We start from the raw sequence: 27,640 nt of genomic DNA, 5'->3' as shown, positions 1-27,640 counted from the left end.
TGTTTAAATATGGCATCTCCCCACAAGTTCAAACTTACATAAGGTAGCAGATTAAATAATTACCATTGTCAGGAAAAAAAATCTTTAACTATGTATCCTTACAGAGAAAAGCCTAATTGTCTGAAGGGGACACAAATGTACTTCTTAATACCTCATCACACAAGGTATGAGCTTCAGAATATACCACCTTCTTTGCTCTCTTGGTTGGTGATTCATGAACACGGAGTGGAACAGTAATAGATTTTACTCAGTCATGAAAGCATACAGTCTTTTAAAACTGGATTTTATAAGTGGTTGGGTCACATCTGTAAACTTAAGTGAAGTCTGTTGCTAATATCTCAGATTACTGGACAGATAATAAAATTTCATCTTCTGTAGGTTAAGCGAGAGCCATCAGTCATCACCCCAAATAAACTGTTGACCCAAAATATTCACTAAATGCCACAGCTCCATCTGCTGACAAAAAAGCACCTTACACCCTGGAACTGTATGCCACAGTTCTAAATATGTTTATTTAAGTAATTTTATAAACAAATTATCCAGTCATAAACAAAATTTCATTTTTACAATTTAATGATTTCAATCTTAAAAAAGTGATTTGCTGTCAAATGATGTCATTAAAAAACAAAACTGAAAAAGTAGTTTTAAAACAGTCTTCAAAAAAATTGCTATAGAGCTCCCTAAAATATGAACACAAAACGTTCTGCCACATAAAGTTCATCAGTTCTGTGATGAAAAAACAAATAAAAAAGTATCAAAATACTTTTTTTTCCATTGAAAACACTATACAAACATTATGTATATAACACATTTGAATCAAAATACTTGGCAGTGACTATCACACCTACCATAATCCATGGCCATCAGATACAATCTATTCTTCTGAATCACCACACTATATTTTGTTTATGTTCATGTAACACAGCTAGGTTTTGTTTGTCACCTTCTATCACACTTATGCACATTAGTAATTCTTGATTTGAATAATTTGGTTAAATATGAATTTAAGTTCCTCATTGACTACAAAAGCAATTTCAATTGAGAACTACTGTGAATAAACCCAAAACACATTCCTTCATAGTTGGCTGAAACTAGCTACAATTGTTCTTTAGACATCAAATGAAAGTAACACCCTATTATCTAAAACAAAAGATGTAATAAACAAAACTTAATTTGCATCTGTGTGCATTAGAAATGTACGAGAGGACTGAGGATTTTGAAATCTGAAAAATGAATATTGTAAATTTATCATTTTGTAAGTTTTAGGACTGATGATTGGCATGCTTAACTGTTTTTTTGTTTATACATTCAAAATGGTTAGCATCCTCCCAGAGAAATTAGCCATGTAGGTACACCTGCATTTCTGATCTTTTCGATCTGCTAGAATTGGAAGTAGGAAAGTGATTGTCTAGGTTAGAGTTAAGAGATCGGACTGTTTATTGACTACACCTAAAAGTAACTCTAACTCTGTGAAGGGTCCTAAGGAGTAATACAAAAAGAATAAAAGGAACTGAAGGTTTGCCTCCAACCCTCAAAATCAGTTGAAATTCTGTTACATTCCCCATGTTCAGCAGCCTTCATTGTAAGTTACATTAAGGTAAGCTGATTAAGGATTTGACTAACCTGGTTGGGAAAAGGAAATCTATTAGCAGTTTTGACAGTGATCACGGTACATGTCTTCCAAAAATCTCCAATCCTACTTCTCTCATTTTCCTGTCACCCCTTTGTGAGGATATTATTGCTTCCCTCACTGACTCTTAGCTTTGCAACTCACATTAACTGTGATTATTTTCCTCAATTATTCCCTCAGACAACTAAAAATTACAGAAGTAAGATGTATTCATTACAAAAATGTAGAAGTAATGTTGCTCCAAAGCAGCAGGAAGGATCTGGACTCATTGAAGAACTGGCACAAATCCTTAGTTTCTACTAAATTATTGAATTTAAGTGCAATGAATATAACTGTAACCAATACATACACATGACAAAGTTACATGGTATTTGAAGTATTCTTTACTTTCCACTGAGTATTACAACTACATATGCAATGGTATTCAAAAAGGCTTTGTTCTGCTTAAAGAAAATTTATATGCATGTTTAACCTGGCCTGTAAATTGTCAGCCTCCATTCACAAACCTGAAATCAAATCTTTATTCTTAAGATAATCTGTGAAGGAAGCATTGATTTAAAATACAGCCTATGCAGGCCAACAAACAGGATACTGTCTCTTTCTAATTTAGATTAAATTCCCCACTGTCCTCTTCTTCTCTCCCATTCCAACTCTTCCACATTCAACACATCTAAACAGGTCACCTCCCACTTTATAAGAACCATGGCAATGCAACACTAATGCTATTCCTTGGATCAATCAGCAGGCCAGCATTGTCCACAAAAAGCAGCATAATTTTCCTATGGGTGAGCTATATCACCTCACAAACAATATGAAAACCACAGTGGATAGGTTGGTTAAACTGCCAGCCACAGCTTTAAAACCCATCAATAAAGTGCAAAAACAAGCATATGAACCACTAATTTGCTAGGGCACATCATATGTGTAGACTTACCTGGCAAGTTAGACTTCAATCGATCTAGTTCATCCTGGAGCTGTCGAATTTTCTCTTGTAGTATTACACAATTTGGACAGTACGATGTGGGCTGGCTTTTTGGAAGATCTTCCTCAGCCACAGCCCCATGCCGTCCACCTGAATTTTCTGGTGGCAAAGCGCTGCTGTTTTCTTCAGTATTTTGAAGGAACCCAGAGTCCATTGTTTGGAGAAAACCAGAACTTAAATGCTTTTCATTAACTTTTTGTTGGGACCTGAAGTCTATCTCACCTCTGGTGCTTGATTGAGATAGAGTACTTTGTTGTGAGGAAGTTCCTGGCCTGTTGAATGTGTCTCCCTCTTGATGCCTGAGCCTTTGTCGAGCAGGAATTCGATTGTCCATTGGTGATGAATATTTTGTTTGTGCTGTATTCAATTTATTGATTTCATGTTCCTGTCCACTGCGGCCTACGAACTGAGACCTTTGAGGTACAGGAGATGAGGTAGTTATATGAAGATTGCTAGCTTGCTTCATAGAACATACATGCTCATATGGACCCCGACCAGAAACTGGACAACCAAGCTTTTCTCTTGGAGTTTCAACGGGCAAGTCATGGCTGCTTTTGAAGAATTGTTCCAGCTTCTTTTTTTTAGGGCTTGGGCTGCAGTCTCCATCTTTGTTGCCACGTTTTCCACCCTTGTTAGGATTGGTAATTTCAAGTCTTTCAAAATCATCCTTATTTAGAAGCCCTGGCTTTCGGGAGGTCCCTGGATTTCCAGTGGATTTTTCAGTGGAATGTCTTCCTAGGCTAGCCTTCTTGCACTTTGCTTCCGCTGAAATGGTACATGATGTAAATTACTGCCAAAATACAGGGTTTGAATGTCATTTTTTTTGAGCTCACAGCAATGACTTATCTGAAGAAATGTTCATGTTCACAGTATTGTTTATATAATGTCACCAAGAAAAAGGAGTATTGGAATGATGAGCTAGAGCATATAGCTTACAATGAACTAAAATAACGCAATATGGAATTAGCTTGTAATGTTTTCATAAATCACATTTCTAGTTGTTCATATCTCAGTCTGAAGGATATCAGTGAGAACTGTTTACCAATAAACAGGCAGGCTCGAGGTACTTGGAATTAATAAATATCATCAGTCACATAAATACATTTATATCTTGTATGATTAAGTCCAGTTTAATGCAGAAAAGAATTTTTCTGGATTTTTGGGCAAAAATATTATCTTAAAGAAAGTAGAACGTTTATTTCTGTTTGATTAATGGTAGCAAAATTGTAGGAGTGACTGACATTGAAATATGTGATTTTGCTAGTAGGATCTTTAACTGTAAGAGCAAAGATTCTTCTACATTTTATTGCAAAAACACACCTATATCAACAAGACCTTGATTATGAGTAACAGTTACAATCTATATAATCAACCAGATAGAATGATTTGCAAATTGCAATATATTTTTGTAGGTAGATATAACATTTCTACAATATATACTGGAGGAATTAATTTTAGTAGTTATATGTTGGGCTATTATAAGCGCTATTCAAACCACCTGTCCTTATCATTCAGCCAAGAATTCCAATTACCACATAAAATTATGTAAAATATATGTTAAAAAGCTTAAATATGTATTACTATTAAAATCTAGAAACACATTTCCCCTCATGAAGGTTTTATGAGCCTAGAAATGCAAAAAATAATTTGTTTGCCAAGTGCCACACAGGTATGCTTTAAATTTTAATGCAAACTACAAACTGATTCATTTTTCAAAAAATAAACATTTTCTTCTATATTCCAGACTTATGCTAAACGTCTCCTGCGATCACCATGTTAAATTGTAGTTTTTTGTTTATGGTACAGAATCCTAAAAGATTTATTGCTTTGTATTGATTGCCCTGTTCAAATCCTAACAGATTACAGACTTGGGCAAGAAAAGCATGGTCCCAAAACATTGCCCAGTGTGGTGACATTTCAAAAAATTTTCATTTACTGTTGACATGGAAAAAAATTAGCATACTTTATAGTATTGTTGCATTCAAAGAATGAAGTGGGATTGAAAGAATTAAATACCGATGCTTTCACTTTTGCTTAAAAGAGGATCATGTGTATGCATCCTGTAATGCTTTCATTAGAATGGCTAGTAGTTTCCTTCCTCTCTACCTGTTCTAGCCATGTGCCTAATTGTTAAAATGAATTTTAGCAGGTTATAAAATAGATACACATTGAAAAATACTACCAAAAGATACTCTTGCTTCTGAATGAATTCAAATAGCCATGTCTGCATTCTAGACATACAATCTGCAAAATATAACCTTTAAAACCTTACAATATTGTAATACATTATTAATCAATTTGCCTGCCAAATTAAAAATTTCTTTCTTTCATTTTACCATTAAATCATTCTAATATCGCTAGTCTCATTGGTATGTGTTACTGACCTTAAATTACTGTTTTTTTCAGCTTATGGCATTAAATGGGATAAATTGTAAGATATTCAATATTAGCTATTGAAATTGTAAGTACACAAGATTGGAATGTATCCTCTGAATTAGGTTTAATTTACTATTTACATTAAAATATTTAGAGATTTAACTGAATAGGAGTAAATACAGTTAGTAACAATAAAGACAGATTTCCACTTATATTGCATCTTTCACAAGCTTAAGTCATCCTAAAACAGTTTACTGTCAATAAAGTACTTTTGAAGTGTAGTAATATAGGACACATCAGACAATTTGTGCAAAGAGGTCCCACAAACAGTAAGAAGGTAATCATTTTTCTTTAAAATTGATATTGATTGAGGAACAGCAGCAAGGCCTTGATTTAATATCTGAAAATTAACAGTTTTGCTCTTAAACTGGCTGGAGTATTTCAATCAATATTCCAACAAAGAATTTGGTAAAGAACTACAATTGGATTGTAAGGCCTAGAATTTGATCAGCACCAGTAAAGATGCATCAAGGTGTTACCGTGCAGTACTCAGTGAGAGCATAAGCATAAGCCTTTCCTATGCATGGTCCACCAGGGAGCAAGGTTGGTAGTGGGTTGGGGTGTCAGGGGTGGCATGGATTAGTTGAGTCAGGGGTATGGTTTGTGGTTAGAAGTCAGTGGAAGTCAGTGAGATGTGGGTGAGAGGCAGGGAGTGATAGTCAGGTGGGGAGTGTGATCAGAAGGTTGGGAGGTGCAGTTCGGTGAGGGTTGGCAGGGAAAGTCAAAATGAAAGTTGGCTACTGAGACCTCCTCAAGTTGGTCTCCACATGTTGGTCTGGAACATGCTCAGGAAGGTCAGGTGCATAGAAACAGGCATCACAGGTGATGGATGACTGAAAGTTATAGAATACTAATGTGCAGGCCCAGGCTCCTTCATATTTTGGCATAACATATGCACAAGACCCAGAACAAGTTATGAACTTCACAATGCAAGCCAAGGTCCTCAATTTTCAATAACACTTATTTTTGCTAGAAATTGGAGCACATAGTGTACAACATGTTGCTTTGCTCTCCAATCTCTCCGCATAGATTTTTATCTCTTATAAAGAAGACAGTTGCTTAAGTTGCAGTGAAATTGTTCATTAAGTTGCTTTAGCAAAGATCAAAAACAATAAGCAATATTTTGATTCCATCTTGGTAGTTGATTGATATCTCACACCAATTGTATTAGGGAATTGCTGATACTAGGTACATCCTAGATATCATCTTACATTGATCCTCCCTTCTGGTTTTGAATGTGGACAAGGACAAAAACAGCCACTGGTTTCTAAACAAAAAGCTGAAGGGGCAGATATATACCTACAGGCTGAGGTTAGAAGTTAGTCCAAGAATATCGAGAAAACTCATAAAGTGATAAATGTAGTAAACTCAAAATTTTGTATTATTACAGAAGAACAAGGTGCATTAATTGCAGCAACTGAGCCTGATCATATCACATATTCAGAATTTAAAATTTTATTGATTTGTTCTTGCACCTTCTTATGGAAATACTGTGAACTCTTCGAAAGATCAAATATGGATATTGAAGGAAATATTCAAAAGACACATTATCAAATTTGTTATGTCAAGGAGTACATCTGTATAATTGTATAGCAGGAAGTGCAAATCACCTAACAGATAAGAGCTATGAGATCTTGTTAAAGGAGGAACTGTTGCCCCAAGACACATGAAAGTATTCTAGTAGGACAGAATTTACAACCAGTCAGGACTTGCAGTGGGGATGAATAGGTGACATCATTCTTGAGCCCCTGTGACTAGCGCTAATATTCTACCAAGATAGAAATCTAATTTTCTTCAAACATGGGGTTACAAAATATACAAGAGTGGTTACAATTATAATATTTTGAAAATTTATCTAATTGAGTGTAATAAAGTACTTTTTTAAACATAGAGACAAGTTCAAATTGCAAAGAGCTAATCCTAGCATTCCAAAATATTTTTTCTTGGTCAACAGTGGAAAATTTGGAGGCACCAAAGAAATAATGGCTAGGAATTTGGATGGAATCTCTTAAGCAAAATGGATTAGCATTGACTATTTCTCATATCTCCTTTTGAAAAGTTATTAGCAAATTTTAGAGGTGTTTAGATCTGTAATGCAAGTTCTGCTTCTACTTATTATATCCACTTCCCTGACTTCTATATCTGAAATATTTTGTTCAAGGTAATTGAGTAGAGAGCACTAAAGGTCAAGGACCATGCTTCTACTGTTCTCTGGAGAAGGATATAGCAGGATTGAATCCGGAAATACAGCGGCTACTTCCTAAGATCACAGCCAGTCACTTCAGAGTGGAAATGTTTAGGAAGTGTTATGCCGCTAACAAGGAATCAACACACATGATGGGCCAAACCTTACTGGGTATGGAAAGTGGTCTAAAGAGAGTACATCCATTCAAATGGAATTAAATCCCAGAATTCATGCATGTGCATGGTCTGGGATGTACTGAATGCCAGATGGTGCTGCATCTGTCATTATGTTTTGCTAATGGATTCCATATGGGGTACAATGGAAAAACCTAGTCTTGGGATCCTTGGCATTGACCTTCTGAGATCTGAGAACCCAATGTTTTCAATGAGAAGAGAAGTTAATATTTGGCTTTACTTTAAGCTGGCACTTTTTACTTTTAGCTGGCACTTCTTACTTTTAAAGTGCTTTAAAATAATTTTACTGTTTTAAAATATTTATTTCAATTTTAATGGTTGTTATATGCCTCTGAAATCCATCTTTCATAGCTGGCAAAGTTTCACTCTGGGGAATTCTGAAGGCGGGAGCTCTAGACTATACTTACAAGACCTAGTCATTGTCTCAACCTCACCACCTGACTTGAGGGTGAACTTCAGCAGGGTCAGCCCGCCGCATCTGAGCCAGGAAAGTTCAAGCACGCAACGACCCTAAGTCATCATGCACAGCAGCTCAAGAAAGATGTGGTTCTGATGAAAGATCGTTGACCTAAAACCTTAACTCTGTTTCTACCTCCATAGATGTTACCAGACCTGCTGAGTATTTCCAGCAGTTTCTGTTTCCATTCCTTTTATTATTTTTACATGTTATAATGATCAAGACAAAACTGAGTTATCCACATTAAAATCTGTAGTTTGTACATTTCAAAATCCCCTTAAAATATACCAGTCTCTTGATATACAACTGGAATCATGCTTATCCTTGTCTTCTGAAGGCGAAGAGGAAAAATACTGTATTTGTATGTGGTACTGAAGAGATCATATTAGGAGGTGTGGTTACATTCCCTTTTGCTTCACTAAACAATAAGAAGAAAAGAAATTTCCTCCATTCTAGGGAGGTTGAACAGTTCTGCCAACTAAAGGAGTAATTAGTAATTTCATGTTTATTTTCAGGAGAAAGAAAACAAAAAAATATAGATCATTTACTCCATTGTTGTTCCATTTCGAAGTATTCTAAACAAATCAATGCGAAATAATGAAGTCACTTCACAAAAGGAAACTTGCTCATACATGAGCAAGTTATCAAGGTTTTTCTCGCATCAGATCAAACTTAATACTCCACAGATCTCCCAGTGGGTGTTCGATATATACAGCTGTTTAAGATTTACAAAGTGGTTCAATTAATTATACCAATAATAATGTGAAGTTTGTTAACATAATACATAATAACTGATATACTTAACAAATTAGCCAGGGTACAAGTACTCAGTGAGAACACTGAGTGATTTTATAAGCCATAACAATAAAGCTCAAACTTCTTATTAATGTTACCTGAGTTTGTCAGATGAATGTTGTGTATTGACATGTATATCTGCCTCAAGCAAGTTAGAATTCAAGGCCAATTTTGTTACATTTTTAGAACGTTTTATGCCGCTGGCAAAGGGTATCACAATAAATAGCAGTGTGGACTACTATAATCAAATTATGTGATTTCAGTATGTGGTCTGAACAGCAATATTAGTGCAATATTTCACTGCAGTCTGCATAGTAAAAAATACGCAACTCACTTTTGGTTCAGCAAAACTTCATGAGTTTACAATGTCACCAAATTCCATAGTATTTCAAAATCCTGAACGTACTCCCAAACATTACAATTTTGCTAAATCATTTTTATTTAAGTCTCTGGAGCTTTCTTGTGGATATTTCATAACAGTTTTTAAATTTCTGTAACTGCTATCACTGAGTTTACCAGAGTGCCTAAATTTTGACAGTGAAACAGTCATAAATAATAGTTTAAAAATACTCATTCCTTATGCATATACAATTGCATAATTTAAAAAATAAAATTGAGAATACATGTGATAAACTACAAACTATTACATTTATAACACAAAACTGAAACAAGTGAAACATTTTGAAGACATGCAAAGGCAAGCATGGAAAGTTTCCATGAAACATGGAAGCATGGATTACTAACTTGTGCCGAATAATATAATGCCTTCAATAAAAAGTGGACATTTATTGCAACCACAGGTGTCTGTGAATAAATGTTAGGATTGTAAAAAGAAACATTCACAAACCCTTTATTACTAAATATATAATGGATTCATAATTATTTTCATCACCATAAAAAACCTACTACTGATTACTTTACAAAAGGTGCAGCTACGAAGAATCCAATTTAATATCCAAACAGAATTTCATTCAATCTATAACTCAAGTAGTAAAAAACATAACAGTGTTACAATGTATCAAATATATTCTTGATGTTCAGTATCTTTTCATTTATTTTACAATCTGTTACACATACAATCAAAGTAACTATGTATTACAAATGAACATGACCCTAAATATATACGTGCAAGATATGATCAATATTCAATTAGGTACATCGTTAAATGTAAAAATTTGAGATAACTATTCAAAGGCTGAATCCATCTTTATGATACTTGATTTCATTTACAGATTTCAAAATGCTGACCTTCCTACATTATTAAACACTTTCAGCTTTCAAAATTAAAATACTATACATAAGCACTAGAAAATATACACACATACACAAATTCACTGAAAAAGGCATCTTGTTATCCACCTCACAGCTGATATCCACTGAATAGCATTGAGTTGGTGTATTTGCATGATACATAAACTAAACTCACCAAAGAAAGTAAGCCTTGTCATTTTCAAATCTAAATTGCCTTTTAACCGTTGCCAACAACCAACCCTGATACTGAAGTTTGGCTTCTCATTCTTTCAGTGCCATTTTGAGGATAATAGTTTTGTGGTAGCCTGTTGCTTCTGTTTAAATAATTAAACCTAATACTAGTCACACTCTTACAGCATTGCTGATTGCACATCATGTGTATTATTTCCTGGTTAGTGCTTTTATGGCTATCAGTTTCAACAGGATCAGCAATTGCATTGAAAACCAAGATCATATACAGTTTCCTTTTCACAGTTTACTCTAGCATCATATTCTGCAGTTCTCCCATAGTATATATGCAGTTTGCATAACAAGCAATACTATTTTATCTTGGTACATCAATGATTAATGAGATGGGCTGTGTTTCTCTTGCTATAATGCACCAATATTTGTATAAGTTTGAAACAGTTGATATACTCAACAGCAACATCGCTGTAGCGTCAATTATACAGAGTTGGGCTAAGTGCAAGTGTTTCCTAATATTCTCAATCCAATTATTGGAAAAAAATACTAAATTATCAAACCAAGTCACACCTTTACAATCCATAGACTAGACTGGTAAATTTAGATGATTTACTTAATGTTCAGACAATTCATTGGCCCACTTATTACACAAAGGCACCAATAAGCAGCAAGTGTAGATAGCAGTAAACCTGGCTGCAGATTATACTCTGCTTCGTAAGGTCTTTCCCACTGATCTCACTGGAACTGGAAGTATTCAGTTCTATATTCTGCATTTAGCAATGTCACCCGAAGATGTATTTCACTTCTGAAAAATTTGAGACACGAATTTTCAAACACTTTTTCTTGTTCACTATACAAAATCTGTGCTTCAATAAGTGAGCCAGGAGCCCTATTTAATGGCTGCCGATAATGCAGATGTGCTGAGAAATTGCTGTGATAAGCATGCAGGCAATGGAAATACACAGTGAGAAAATGGAATTGCTACCACCTGTTTTTTAAGTGTCAAGTTTCTTTTATATATTCACAGGATATCTGTTGCTGACCACGCTATCCTTTATTGACCATCCCTAAATTCCTTTGAACCTTTGGTGGTTTGGTAGGCCATTTCAGAGGGCAGCCAAACCATGTGAGGATGGTAGATTTCATTCCCTGAAGGACAGCAGTGAACCCGAAAGATTCTAACAAAAATCCTGTGGTTTCTTGTTTACAATGTTAGCATTTTAAATCCAGACTTGTTTGATTACTTGAATTTAAATTCTCCACCTGCTTTGGTAGAATTTGACTTCATGCTTACTGATCCACAATCCGCAAACTTAATCACATTGCCTATTGACCTCTAAAATGGCAACTGCACACACATTTGAAGGATTAATCATGATAGGCACATGTTGGTGAAGGGGTCTGAGCCAGTACAATAAATTTCAGATGGAACTTTGCAGAGCAGCTCAGAGATCCCCAGGACAAGGCCCCTCCTAACCTTGCATAGTTGAACTGGTTTGAACCTGCCTTTCACAACCAATGCTGTTTAAAGAAAATAACCTACCGCTTTTACTTAGTGGCTGGTTGGTTTCCCCTGGCAGCTGCTGAAAATATTGCAAGTATTAGGTGCATTCGAGTGGTAAAACCTACATGGAATTGTGCGGCAGATACTGAAGGACTATTTTCTGATTTCAAAATTTCTCCACAACTCACTGCAGTGGAACTTCCTCTGCAATATAAGTGTGGATGGTTAAAAGAAAGATGAGGAGAAGGGTTCTCAGAAGGTTCTTCCCAAGATATTCTGGAAGCAATTCTCTTACTTGAATCTCAGTAAGGAACAGTGAGTGAGAAATTTGCACGTTGGTGTACCTGTTCTGTCCTCACTGAAATTTGTTCATAGAACATAGACCAGTACAGCACAGTCACAAGGAGAAGCAGGAATACTTCAAAATGAAGAGGCAAGCTGGACAAGTTGAAAAACTCATCCAGAAGCGATAAATGTGTTACGAGCCAGGTTGCTCTTTGGTGAGTGTCCCTTTAAGGCACCTGGATGGTAGTGCGGTAGTGTGCGTGGCTTTATCTGACTGCTACGAGTGGGAGCGAGTAAGCGTCTATCTATTGTTGCTGGTACGTAACAACTGTAATTTCAACCCAATTCCCCATTCACCAATAGTCTCACATATATCTTTTCTTTGTTACTAAACATCACATCAAGGCCACTATGCAAAAATAAAAATGATCACAAAAATATATCTGCAAGAAACAAAGAGAACGAGCATCCAGGTAATTAAGAAGGTAAATGGAATGCTGACCATTATTGCAATGGGATGGAGTAAAAAGGTAAGTCCTGATATAACTTGAGATTTGGTAAGGCTACACCTGGACTACTGAAGAAGTTTTGGCCTCCTTAATTATCAAAAGATATACTAGATATAGAAGCAGTGCAACAATGTTCACTACATTGATCCTTAGGAAATTCCTATGAGGAAAGATTGGAGGAAGTAAGCTCATTCTGCTCAGAGCTTAGAAGAATGAAAGGTGATCCCTCTGAAACACAGAAAATTCTTACAGGAACTTACTAAAACATGCAAGATTTTGAAGGGGCTTGACAGGATCAAAACTGTTAGGTCCTTTCTCCTGGGTGGGGAATCTAAAACTAGAGGGCAAGTTAAGGTGCTCGCCATTTAAGGCCAAGATGAAGCACAACTTCTTTTCAGAAGTTTGTGAATATTAGGAATTCTCTATCCTCAGAGAGTCGAATCATTAAATATATTCAAGCTGAGGTACATTCTTCCATTGCAAGGGAATCAAGGATTATGGGTATTAGGAAGAATAATATTGACAAAGATCAATCAGCTATGATTCAATTTTTCAATGAATGTTTGACCTACTCCTTCTCATATGTTCTCATGTTCTTACATTCCATACAAAAGTCAACTAAGTATGCTTATGCATTGCATTAGTCAGTTTTTTGTCTATCTTCACCTGGTACCCCTGTGGCTTCAGCATGGCTATAGAAGGCTGCTGACATTTAGTGCAAATATCCTTTGATTACAATCTCTACTCTGAGCTACTCTGCGCTAATCTACTCTGGTCGCAGACTGCAGGCTTTCAGCATAAGGGGCTGGCTTGTAAAAATTAACAGTAAGGACATAGGTTGAGTAGCCAGGCTTTGAGAACAAATTCTGTTTCCTGACTGAAGACAGCAGGAGTCACTGCTACTCTACTGCAGAACCTAGACTGCTGCTGATTTTGCAATGGAATCTGTGATATTAGTCAACAAATGCCGCATCATACTCAAGTCCACAGAAGTGTGAATGCAGTTGACCAATTCTCTCTACAAAGCACATGCCAAGCTGGTGCCAGATTCCTTATGCTTTTTAAGTCTGAATACAGGCTTTCAGTATGTTCCCAATGCACCATGCATTTCATTAGAGACCCATCCATCTTCTTTTATCGTCTGACCCAATGTCTTCTGCAGCAGACTCTATATGACCTCACTCTCTTGGCAAACTGGTACATGTTATCTTTGCTCCTTGTCCTTGGTCCATGCTTCTGACTTTAGAAATTCTCTATCACTACATTTTCGGCGTGGTTTGGGTCTGATATTCAGTTATGGCTACCTCAGTATATCTGGAGGAATTTTCCTGGTCCCTTGTAGATATAGGACATCACTCCTACTTTGAACCACCTCCAATAGCCCCTCCAGTGCAGCATTCGATTGATCTCGTTTATTTTTCTTTCATTTACAGAATGTGGACATTACTACAAAGGCGAGTATGTATTGCCCTTGAGAAGGTGGTGTTGAACCACCATCTTGGCTGTAATTATTCTGGTCAAGGTAAGCCCACAGTTTTGATGGGCAGGGAAATTCAGGGCTATTACCAGGAAGGAAAAAGGAAGGCATGGTATTTTCAAATGACATCAGTGTGTGACTTGCAAATGATGGATTTACCTTTTGCTCTTCTTGGTGGTCAAGGTCATGGGTACGGGAGATATTATCAGAATAACCTAGGCAAGTAACTGCAGACTATTTCATTAGAGATACATGCTGCAGCCATAGTGTACCAGTGGTGGAGAAAGTGAATGTTTATGGTGTTGGGTGCACTGCCAGTCAGGGGAACTGCTTTGTTCTGCATGTTGTCAAGTTTCTTGGGTGTTGTTGGAGCTACAATTATCTAGGCAACTGAAGAGCATTCCATCAAATGTGCTCGTAGACAGCAATAAAGTTTTAAGCTGTTGGGGTGAATCACTTGTCGCCAGATACCCAGCCTTTGACCCTCTCCTGTAACCACTGCTTATATGCGGCTGGTCTAGTTAAGACTTTTTCCCCCAGCGATGATCCCAGGATGTTGACAGTACAGTATCCAGTGATGGTTGTACAAATGAATGTCAAAAATGGGTGGCTGCACAAGTATTACTATGACTTGTGTTCATTCCTGAAGTTTGCCTTAATCTTGCTGTGTGCAGGCTGGACTGTTTCATTTTCTGAGGAATTGCAAGTGGAAGTGAACAATGAGCAATTATCTGAAAACATCTTCCGCTCCTGAATTATGATGGAAGGAAGGGCAAAGATAAACCAACGAAGCCGCTTAGACCAAGAACATTGCCTTGATGAATTCCTAGTGATGCCCTGGTGTTGGGATGATTAATTCTCAACAATCATAAACATTTCCCTTTGTGAGAATTAAGACTCCAGCCAGTGGAGCATTTTCTCCTTGCTACTAATCAACTTCAGTTTCACCAGGGTTCCTTGATACTGCATCTTGTCAAATGCTGCCTTGTAAACATTCTCATCTTATCATGCTTCACCAAGATTAGAGCCAGTGGTTTTGGCAAAACTCAAATTAAGCATCAATGAAAAGGTAATTAGTATGCAAGCACTGCTCAACAGCACCACGTTCACAGCATCTTCTTTCATTTTGCTAGCAACTGAGAGAAGACTGATCAGGTACTAGTCACTTCGGTTAGATTTGTACTGCTTTTTGTAACAGGACATAACTGGCCAATTTCCGACAATGATGCCAATGTTGTAAATGTATTGAACAACTTAGTGCGGGGGATGGCCATTTCCGGAGCACAAATCATCACTACCACAGCCTTTGCTTTAACTAGATCTCTCAGCTGTTTCTTTATATGATGGGAAAGGAATCGAATTTGATAAAGATGGGGTTCTATGATAATGAGAACCACAAATGAAAGCCTAGATGGATCATCCACTCAGCACTAATGGCTGAAAACTGTGTCAGTCTTTCCTTTGGTACCCATGTGCTGAGCTTCTGAATTGTTGGGGCTGGGTTTGTTCTTGCGTCTTTTTTCTCCAAGTAGGTCTGGCAGGACTGCAGAATTTTCATTTGATCAATTTATTGTGGGGTTGCTTAGCTCTGTCTGTTGCATGTTATGTTTGCTGTTCAGTAGACGCAGTGTCACCATTTGCTGCTTCCCAAGGCACTTCATTTCTAGGTGTGCTTCTGGCATGGCCTTCTGTATGTTTCATTGAACCGGAGTTAGTCCTCTGGTTTGATACGGGATCATCAAACCCATGAGGTTGCAGATTGTGGTTTTATATAACTTTGCTGCAGCTTTGAGCTGCCAATCTGGTCCGAGTGTATTCCATTTTGCACAATGCTTGTGCAAACCATAGCTGAAAGGTGTCCTCAATGTGAAGATGGAACTTTGCCTCCACAATGATTGTGTGGCGGGGACTCATGCTATCATGGGCAGATAAATCAGAAATGGGTAGACTTCCAAGTTAAGGTCCAGTAGGTTTACCCTTTACAATGGTTTGCTCACTATCTGCCACAGGACTCATTTAGTGATGGTGTTACTGAACAACTCTTGGTGAGGGGGTACTGAAATCCCCCACCCAGAGTATATTATACACCCTTGCTTCCAACTAATGCTCAAAAAGGAGAAATGCTGATTTACTGGCTGAGGGAGAACAATGTGGTAATCAGGAAGACCTTCCCTTGCCCAAGTTTACCCCAATGCCATGAGAATTCATGGTACCTGGAGTCAAAATTGAGGACTGCCTGTATACCACTGTGCCACCACTCTGGTGAGTCTCCTGTCATTGGGCCAGGACATTCCCAAGGACTGTGACAGAAGGGTGTCATGTGGTATTATTTTGTGAGTCTGATGTCTCCAGAGTAGCTCTCCTAATTCAGGCCCCAGACCACAAGATGTTCATACAAGTTCACCTAGCCTTATAGCGGCTTTGCCATGTCTGAATACAAGGCTGAAGTTAATGCTGGTTAAGGTTCAACAGACTAGCTTCCTAGACCATTTCAGAGGTCAACTAAGAATGAACTGGTGTGGGTTTATATGCACAGTTAGGCTGGAACAGGTACGGGCAGCAGATTTCCTGCTCTGAAAAACATCAATGAACCAGATGTTTTGTTTTTCACAGCAATCCAATCACTTTCATGTTCACAATTACCGAGACTAGTTGCTTTGCTTTAAATTCCAGATTATTTAATTAACTGAATTTAAATTCACCAGCTACTGTGGTGTGATTGGAATCTGTGTCTTGGATTGTTAGCTCAGGCTCCTGTTAAACCAGTCCCATGTAGTATCATTCATTAATGTTTCCCAGGTAGGATTCATTTAGCTGGAATGACTGTGACAATGCATCCCTCTTTCAAGATGAGCAAACTTTAAGCAGTGTATCCTAATCAGCAGTACAGTTATCAATAACCGGACGCTGAAATAATTGAAATGAGCAAGGGCATTCAAGGTGGTTTCCTAGATCACTGTTTTGAGGAACCAGTTAGGGAGACCTTGTATATTTACTGAGAAAGAGTTAACTAATAAACTTATTGTTAAGCACGTTAAAAAAAGAATAGTAATAATAGAATGATAAAACGTTATGCTGAGGATGGAAATGGTTTATTTCAATCTGAAACCAATGTCTCAAATCTACAAAAAAAAACAAACATAAAAAGTATGAGGTGTCAGGTAGACCGCATTAAAAGATATGACAAGAGACAAGCAATCGCTAACATTTAAAGAGATAATACATAGCCTACAAGTCACATATTTCCCTTAAAGGCACAGAAAATGCAACAGGAAAAGTGATCCAACTGTGGCCAACAAGAGAAGTTATAAATAGTGTTAGGTCAAAGGAAAATACCTTAAATATCGCCAAAAAGAGCAGTGCAAGTCTGAAGACCGTAAAAATTTCAGAATTCAGCAAAGGAGGTCCAAGAAATTAATAAGGAAAGAGAAAGTAAAATATGAGAGTGATCTAGTCAGTAACAGAAATAGAGACTATAAAGGCTTTAAAGAAAGATGAAAAAGGAAAAGATTAGCAGAAATTACTGTGGAGAACTATATACGACCATTTAGCCTGACAGCAGTAGTCAGGGAAATGCAAGGACCCATTAAGGAAGTACAAACAGGGCAATTAGAAAATCATAATAGGTATTTGTAGAATTGACATGGATTTTTGAAAGGAAAATCATATTTGACCGTTCAGTTTTATGAGATTGTAATGAGCAGAATAGATATGCAGATGCTGTAACCCGGAGCAAAAACAAACTGCTGGAGGAACTCAGCTGGACAGGCAGCTTCTGTGGAGGCAAAGGGATAGTCCAAGTTTCAGATCAAGACATCCTGGTCCTGAAGCAGGGTATCAACCTGAAACATCAGCTATCCTTTTGCCTCCACAGATGCTGCCTAACCTGCTGAGTTCCTACAGTTTGCTTGTTGCAAGAGGAAATCTGTGATGGTGCATATTCATAAGGCCTTTGATAAAGCGCCACACATAGATTATTAAACAAAATTAGAGCACATGGGATTGGGGGTAATATACTGGAGTGTACTGGATTGGTTGATGGAGAGAAAACAGAGACTATAAATAAACAGGCCATTTTTGGATTGGGAAGTTGTTACTAGCAGGGAGCATTTATTTTAAAATTGTGACAGACTGAAACATGTTCATGTTCAGAGGGCCTGGCTGTGCTTGTGCACAAATCACTACATGTTAATATGCAGCTACAGCAAGTAATTTGAAAGGCAAATGGTATGCTGGCCTTTATTGTGAGAAGATTTGACTACAAAAGTAAAATGCATCGTACTGAAATTATATATAGTCCTGGAGATATTGCACCTTAAATATTGTGTGCAGATTCAGGAAAGATATACTTGCAAAAGAGGGAATGCAACAAAGGTCACCAGATTTATTTGGGGGTGGAGACTAGTCCTACGAAGAAAGATTTGGGAAAATTGGGCCTGCACTCTCTAAAGTTTGGAAATACAAGAGGTGATCTCATTAAAACAGAACTCTTATGGGACTTGAAAGCATGGATACAAAAAAGATGATTCCCCACAAATCATCTGATGGAATTTGAAAGAATGGATACAAAAAAGATTCTCTATGTTGGGGAACCAGGGATCACAGTTTCAAAGTAGTTTATGACTGAGATGAGAAGAAATTTCTTCATGCACAGCATAGTAATTATTTGGAATTCTCTTCTACCCAAAAGGTGATGTGATGGCTCAGTTACATACAAGACATAGTCTTTCGGTATTTTTCGGTATCTTTCGGTATCAAAAGATTCAAAGGATATGGTAATACAGAAAAGTGGTGCTAAGATAAAAGATCACTCTTAATCTTACTGAATAGCAGAGCAGGCCTTCTCGTGCTTCTACTTGCTAAATTGTTAGGTAGCACAAAGGTGGCACGCTGTCCGTATTGTAATCAATAGGTGGAGTTAATCGCACGTCAAGACCCTCACTCTCTCTTGTAGGGCAACTGAATCTGACCCTTTCAGTTTTAATTGGCCACAGGTCCAACAAAAAAACCATGTGGAATTGTACACAATATCATTCTCATCCAGGAAGACCATTTCCACCAGTTTGGAAATATTACATTGACATTGTAAAAGTTGCTTCTGTGATTCAATTTAAGGTGCAGAATATTGTTCATATGGCACTGAAGGGGGTTTCTTTGTAATTGATGAATACTTTTTCCTGACCCGACTGATATGAAGATAGATTGAAAAATAATTTTTGTATTTTCCTATTCCATTACACAATTAAAATCCACTAATATGTAATGTTAATAATTACAATAGTTTCATCAGTGACTGGAGTAATTTGTAATAAAGACATTTTGAAATATTTATTTTTTCAGAGATTAGGTGCCAGTTTTTGTGGAATTAATAATGGAAGTTTATTTATTAGTTTATTCTCACACAAAACAATAATGACAGCATAAATCTTACAATAAGTTGCGCTTAAAATGTTTCTTGAAATTGACACGTCATATTCCAAACAAAATAACTACATTATTTCTATTTTTGTACCCATGGATTAGGATATTACTCTTTCATTTCAGTGCATCTTCTCAAAACTGTAGTTTTGTTACATGTAGTGCAATGGACAACAACTTTTTAAATCACCTTCCTCACACCAAATGTTCCACAGATTAGCAAAATACTTAGTATTTTTTTTTCTTTTTAGTATTTTCTCCAATATCACATACATTCACAATAATAAAATTAAAATGATGTTTTTCATAATTTTCCACTCTAGCGTTCAATTGCCACATTTCTATACTGAATGTAATTTGGTTGCCAAATACCACTGAGCAGCCTTCTGCTATACCAAATAAACCCTTTAAAATGCCTGGTAGTTCCAAAAGGAATAATTCATAAAATTGAGTTACTATGTAGTATAATACAAGATGCATGATAGAACTTGTTGATACACCGCTACTGAGTGGTACATAATAGTCAAACGGTTGGACTCAAGCTGTATGCTTCACTTCATTCATCAGTTTCCAATAAGTCAAGCTTCATTTTATTTACTGCACTAATTTACATGAGTAGCAGTCAATGTAACACCTCTCTACAACTGAGTTAAACTGTGAAATTCTCAGCCATCAGTTACAGCAGAAATCATTTAAAGAACAGGCATCTGCCTTTCATCTTTTAACCGACAATAAGAAAGGATTATCATGCCAATTTGCACAGTTACCACTGTAATGCTTTCAGAAAAACAAATCAAAATATTGGGAGTACCTATAATCCACTGTCCTCAAAATAAACAATGTATTTAGTTGCCATGTCTCTGATAGAAAAGTAACTTTATTTTCATAAGCAATGATCAATAGAAAATCTACTTTCAGGGACAATCCTCTAGCATATTGATATACAGTAAAAGTTCTGCTAACAGGTTAAACTTGATAGATGCTGGTTAATCAAAATGTCTATTAAATATATTATTAAATAATCAATTTGTTTTACAAGAACGGTAGAGCATATGGGTACTCACCAAATAAGTGTGCTGCTGTTTTCTTGAAGGAAAGGGGTGAAATCTTGAGTATTCATACACAAAGAAAAAGTACTAGACACTAAATTATTGAAGACTACAGTAAAAGCATTACATTTATTTCACATATACAAAGCTTAAACCTACATTTTAAATTAAAATTAACCATTGCCAATTTACAACGCAGTTGATGGAAATGTAGCTTGTACTTCCTTCATGTTTTGTTGCACTTACTTGGGATCCTGTTGCACTTCCTTGAGGACTTGCTGTACTTCCTTGGGGTCATCATCATGAGACCTACAGCACGCCCTAGAAGCCCTCATGAATGAATCATGGACATCAGCCTGCATAATTGACTCTTGCCTTTTTTGGATAAAAGTAGAGTGCAAAGTGTGCAGCTGCATAACTTCCTGTGTTGAATAACAAGGCTGCCTTTCTGCAAAGTGGAGAGTTGTATCGAATGCTGAAGCAGCACTAGCCCAACTTATTTTATCCCCTTCATGACAAGCTTCAGAGTTTTTGTCACTTTCTTTCAGCTCCTTGGAGTTTATTACACTTTCTATAATTTCTGCATCACTTAAAACATGTGAAGTAACAACTTTATTTTACCAATTTTAACCCAATGTTCTATATCTTTATCACTTAGATGTCTCACTGGGTTTGTAAAGGGAACATTCTTAAACATGGTGACAATTTCTCCTTTCATTGATTTTCGATGTCAAACATTGTCGGCATCCAATCCTTTATCAGAAGACTCTTCAGCAAACATCATAGTAAGCCACAATTTTCTCCAGAACCTTCTTAAAGTCTCACTTCTAACTGAATTCCATGCACAAGCAACATTATAAATTGCATTTTTAAAACTGACTGGAAATCTTTAGTACCATCATGATTTATCTGCTTTCTGAGGAAATTTTTCCTGTAAAAACAATTCATGTTCTTAATGATACCTTGATCCATAGGTTGTATCAAAGTTGTTATGTTGGGAAGCAAGAAGATGGTAAATATATCCTCAGAACCTAATTCTGATGGGTGAAAATGTATACAAAATTTTCCCAGTAAGAGAATACACTTGCTATTTTCCGGTCTTCCAATTTTTTGAAAATGTTCTTTAACGGCAGACGCAAATATGTGATTGAACCAATTGTGAAAAATTTCTTTGTCCACCCATGCACTGCTTTGAGCTCCATATTCCACTTGCAAATGCTTCAAACCTTTGAATACTTGAGGGCGTTTATGTTTACCAATCACTAAAAGTTTCACTCTGCGACTTCCTGCAGCATTGGAACACATTAGAATACTAACTCGATCTTTGTTTTGCTTAAACTCAACATTCATTTCATCAACACCAGCAAGAATAGAAGGTGGCAAACTTTGCCAGAATAGGCCCATTTCATCCGCAATGTATATTTGTTCTGGAGACAAATCAAGTTCCATCACTAATTTATTGAAGGAATTGCAATATTCATCTGCTGCTACATGATTCACTGATTTCTGCTTACCCAACGCATCCAGTCATCTTATATCATATCGAAATTTGATGCAGGAAAGCCAGCCATCAGAAAAGGCACATGGTTCGGTTAGGCCCATTTGCCTATAAAAATCTTTAGCCTTTTCAATAAGCATTGGCCCAGAGATTGGGGCACCTTCAGAATGTTTGAGTGCAAAGCATTTGTATAAACACTGTCAAGCTGATCTAGTTTAGGTTTGTGCAAAGTACACCGCTTGTCTACAGATTTACTCGTCTCTGAGCTTGCATAAAATTGAAATAACTTATTTTTCTGTGATTTAATATCATAGATGGTGGATGAGCCTACATTGTATTCCTTCATCAAAATGTTCTGTTTTTCACCCTTCTCAAGTCCCTTGCAGATGTCAATCTTCTCATTTAGTGTCAACACCACCCTCTTACGTTTCACACCTTTACTTGAAGACGGTTTATGCAATGCCATAATAGGTGATTGTGTTGATATTTCTTGATAAACAGAGTGTAATCAAGAAATTCCGTAAAACACAATGGAAATGGAGGACACAAACAAGAAGGACTGCTGTCTGCATCACTATGAGCACTACAGATAGCATGGAAAACTAAGGAGTACTAGTAGTGTGACAATGAGAACCTACCAGCATCATCTGAAACTGCACCATCATATAAAACCGTCATATGCTAGTCTATAATGATATGACACACAGTTACTGGAGATGGTGAAGTGTATCAGAAATTTCTGAAATGCCAGTTACTCGAGTATGCCAAATCACAAAGCTTTTGTGTACCATTCTATATTCACAAGATAAACTTGCAAGTATCTCATGTTGGACTGAGTTCAGAACTACACTTAATGCGTTATCATGTGGTTTCCAGGGGACTCTGGAAAATATCGTCACTTTTATTGCATTAAGAATGAATTTCAGTCTCATCCATTTAAGGCTTATACTTTTGTTCATACAATATAATTGCATAAGACATTTCACTCTAAATATCCACACAACCTGGCACTGATGTTAGATTACACTGAGTTTTTACTACAGTGTGAGAACAATGGATCTGAATTGTGCTATTTTCAGTGAGAAAATAAAGGTACGTAACAAAAGCACTTTTAAACAAATTTTGAAGTACAATTCCTATAATCCTCATTTTGTAAAATCAAAAATTATTAACTTTAAATGAGTAATTATCTTGTAACAGTGTTAATCCATCAAAATATTGAGTATTAATGATTCCAACTGACTCAGTACATATTCACTACATAAACCACTTACCGTCTGGGAGGCTTCTGTCTACAGTGTCTTGTGTAGTTGCATGGAGACGTTTCATATATTCTTCACTATACCAGACTCTGAACCTCTCTCCAGGGCGAATGTCCCTACACACACGGAAGTAAATTTTCTCCTTGTGCTGGAACGCCATGAGGTTCTGTTCATTCTCTTCTCTTGATATTACTACATACCTACAAGAAATATGTATGACCAATGCTAAGAAAATGTTTCCATCAAGAAATACAATGTTTGAATTTTGGATTCCTGAACATAAATATAGAATTTCAATCCCAATTCCAGGCATTTGTAAATCTGAGTTCCTTGGCAATAAGGTTTGGCTAATTCAAACTGAGCAAGTTTACTTCACTGAAAAACATACTTATTGGGCAAGAACTCAAGTAGCAATATTAGCTACATCCATGGAACTGTCTAAGCTTGTATGATAAAACTAAGTTTATAAAAGTAATAATACCAAGGAAAGACTGGATCTATTTTAAAAATATGAAAGAAGTTTTATCTTTTTAGAAGGACATAAACTTTCTTACATTCTTCAATCCTGTTTCATAAACAGTGACAATCAGAACATCTTCCTTGCAAGATCTAGAAAAGATACTCTTGCTTGCACTTCTAGATTTCAGGTTGAAATATTCTGTTCCCTTCCCTTTACACTCAAGCTAAACTCAAGCCAACCGCAGCAGTTTTGACCAGAGCCCCTGACTCACCTCATCCAATTGGCTTTGGTCTCATCTGTGCCATCAATGGACTTATATGCGTTATTCTTGCCAAGTACCTGAAATAACAAAATAGATTAATATAGCTTGACCTTGAAAAAAATTAGACTTCAATGAATCAGAAAATCCACAATACAGAAAAAGGCCATTAGCCTGATGTTTCCAAGCTAGTCGAAAAAGAGCTGCCTAAATTAGTTCTGCTTTCCATAGCCCTGCAGGTCACAACTCTTCAAGAAAACATCCAACAACTTTTTAAAATGTGATAATGATGTCTGCCTCTATCACCCTTTCAGGTAGCAAATTCCAGACCCATATCCTCATCTCCTCTCTAATCATTTTGCCAATCACTTTAAATCTATGCCTCTTGATTTTTAATCCCTCCGCTAAGAAAAAAAGTACTTAGTCCTATTTAGTCCCCACATAACTTTATATACCTAAATTTTCCCTCTTCAGTCTCCCTGTTCCAAAGGAAACAACCCCAGCCCATCAAACTTTAGATGTTCCAACATGGCAACATCCTCATTAATCTCCTCTGCACCCTCTACAATGAAAATATATCTTTCCTGTAATAAGTTGACCAGAGCTGTATAAAGTATTCAAACTGTGCTCTATCTAGTTGGTATTGGTATATTATTGTCACTTGTACCATGGTACAGTGAAAAACTTGTCTTGCATATTGATCGTACAGGTCAATTCATTACACAGTGCAGTTACATTGAGTTAGTACAGAGTGCATTGAGGTAGTACAGGTAAAAACAATAACAGTACAGAGTAAAGTGTCACAGCTACAGAGGAAGTGCAGTGCAGGTAGATAATAAGGTGCAAGGTCACAACAAGGTAGATTGTGAGGTCAAGAGTCCATCTCATCTTGTAAGGGAATTGTTCAATAGTCTTATCACAGTGGGATAGAAGCTGTCCTTGAGCCTGGTGGTATGTGCCCTCAGGCACCTGTATCTTCTGCCTGATGGGAGAGGAGAGAAGAGAGAATGACCCAAGTGGGTGGGGTCCTTGATTATGCTGGCTGCTTCACCAAGGCAGCGAGAGGTAAAGGCAGAGTCCGTGGAGGGGAGGCTGGTTTCCGTGATGCGCTGGGCTGTGTCCACAACTCTGCAGTTTCTTGCGGTCCTGGGCAGAGCTGTTGCCATACCAAGCTGTGATGCATCCAGATAGGATGCTTTCTACGGTGCATCGATAAAAGTTGGTGACTGTCAAAGGGGACGTGCCAAATTTCTTTAGCCTCCTGAGGAAGTAGAGGCGCTGGTGAGCTTTCTTGGCTGTGGCATCTACGTGATTGGACCAGGACAGGCTATTGGTGATGTTCACTCCTAGGAACCTGAAGCTCTCAACCCTCTCGACCCCAGCACCGTTGATGCAGACAGGTGCATGTACACTGACAGGTCAATGACTAGCTCTTTTGTTTTGTTGACATTGAGGGAAAGATTGTTGTCGTTGAACACTCCATGCCATAATTACTTACTGACCTCTTCTGCTACCTTTAAGAACCCAAAGTTTACTTTGTTCTTCCACAACCCTCAATCTCCTCCCATTTATATTTCATTCCCTTGTCTTGTTGCTCCTCCCCAAATGCATTAGCTCACACTTTTGTGGATTAGATTTCATGCACCCTATATTTCACAGTAAATTATTTTTGTTTCCTCAGTCACTTAATCTGATAATGCTACTTTGATTCTTTTTCTATTTAGTCTATTTACTCTGTTATCCATCTTGGTTCCATGAGCAATCATAGATATAAAGCTCTGTATTCCCAAATTCAGGGAATTTATAACTATAGTTAAGATTGGAGGCTGCATCTCAGAGAACATCATGTCACATCCAACAAACGGGAGTAACATACTAATGACATCTACTTTTCCTAGTCAATTTTTTGCCTCCAATTCCTCACACTATCCTTTTTGTTAACAATCCTCCAGGTGAAACTATACTGAATGCCTTCTGGAAGTCCACATAAGTAATAACAAGGCACTCCTTTTCAAGAACACAACTTTCATTTCCTTAAAACCAAAGTCAACTATCTTCTTTACACATGACTTCCCTGATTGTCATATTATCGGACTGTCATAAGTGCAGTTTTTTTTCTGATTTCACTCAAGGCATGCCATTTTTGATGACATCCCTGCACAGGACTCCATTCCCTGATTTATAATTTTTTTTTGTCGCGATAATGCTATTGACTCTTTAGAGACTACATGTCCTCTACTTACAAGTCCATTTTCACTAATGATTGGAGAGCACCTGGGACAAAACGAGAAGGATGAAGCCTCAGAGCCATTAATAATAAGGCACTGGCCTCTGATGTACAGTATTTCTGTTCTGCATTACCAGTGTAATTTCATTTACTAATATTATTGCTACAGTGGAATTTACAAGTGCAACTGTGTCAAAATTATTGGCTAAGTTGTAGTAAATGAAATTACAATGGTAATGTTCAACAGAAATACATTGAAGGCTGCTGCTTATTATCATACAGGCATTATTAATGGTTGTCAGAATACATCTCTCTCTCTCTGCCCCCTAACATACCACTCTTTGCTTATAGGGATACTATATTCAAAAACCATATTCCATCAGTATGCCATCTAACAAAAAAGCCTGGATGACAGTGCTGCTCTTCCTAGGTAATGTCACATAATTTCTCTCTCCACATACCGAACAACAATGTGCAAGGAATAACATGGACAACAGAGCCTTGATCATTAGCAACAATGCCCCTGGACATCCAGTTAACATTGATGACATGGCTAACAACATCCAAGTAGCACTTCTGTGCGCCCCCCCATCCTCACACCACTTTATTGTTACAACCAAGGACAGGGGTGTGACATTACTACATTCAAGGCTTGCTCTCTGTAGCACATAATGTGGCATGTCATTTCAGAGCTGAGCAGCAATGACACACTCATCATTCAGGAATATGGAAGAGGTACAATATCAGGATATCCACAGACTATATCAGTGCCTCTTGGGATGACGTAATCTATGCAACAATGAATGTTGTACTTATGACCAGAGTATGTACACAAGCCTGGAGGTTTACAGACTTGAAAAATCTCCAAGAAGTCAATGTCATGTTGGTAAACAAGATTGGATTTAATGAAGTAGGAGAGGATGACATGGAAGTGTTGCTGGAATCTCATAGCAAAGAGTTTACAAACAAGGATCTGTCGGAACTTGTGCAACTGAGGTCACAAGAGGAAGATGAAACTACCAATATAGCACCACCACCAAAACAGCTCACTACAGAAAAGGCTTTCAGGGGAATTCTGCTACATCTAGAATGAGATAACCATTTTCAAGTATTCCCAGTTCCCATATTCCCAGCCTAGCACTTGATGTGGCTGCATGAGCAAAGAATCAGAATCAGGTTTATTATCACTGACATTGATTGTGGACTTCAGGAAGGGGAAGTTGGAAGAACACACACCAGTCTTCATTGAGGGGTCAGCAGTGGAAAGGGTGAGCAGCTTCAAGCTCCCCCTGGGCATCAACATCTCAGAGGATCTAACTTGGGCTCAGCACATTGATGAAGTCACAAAGCACGCCAGCGGCTCTACTTCATTAGGAGTTTGAGGAGACTTGGTACTTCACCAAAGACCCTTGCAAATTTCTATAGCTGTCCAGTGGAGAGTATTCTGACTGGTTGCATCACAGTCTGGTATGGAGGCTCCAATGCGCAGGATCGAAAGAGGCTGCAGAGGATTGTAGACTCAGCTGGCTCCATCACGGGCACAACCCTCCCCACCATCGAGGACATCTTCAAGCGACAG

At 37.4% G+C, this 27,640-nt stretch overlaps 1 protein-coding gene across 1 annotated transcript in view; it reads right to left on the bottom strand.

The window, feature by feature from the left end:
• The window catches only part of LOC127577722 (uncharacterized), a 76,854-nt gene that overhangs the window by 23,338 nt on the left and 25,876 nt on the right, over positions 1–27,640 (bottom strand). Inside the window, exons 5-7 of the mRNA XM_052029217.1 lie at positions 23,847–23,914; positions 23,128–23,315; positions 2,565–3,377 (exon numbers count right to left, since the gene is read on the bottom strand). Of these exons, the coding sequence (XP_051885177.1) occupies positions 2,565–3,377; positions 23,128–23,315; positions 23,847–23,914 (1,069 nt within the window). The remainder of the gene's footprint in view (positions 1–2,564; positions 3,378–23,127; positions 23,316–23,846; positions 23,915–27,640) is intronic.

Source organism: Pristis pectinata, chromosome 14 (assembly GCF_009764475.1).
Source record: "Pristis pectinata isolate sPriPec2 chromosome 14, sPriPec2.1.pri, whole genome shotgun sequence".
Lineage (NCBI taxonomy): Eukaryota > Metazoa > Chordata > Chondrichthyes > Rhinopristiformes > Pristidae > Pristis > Pristis pectinata.
This window is presented reverse-complemented; position numbering and strand designations above follow the sequence as displayed.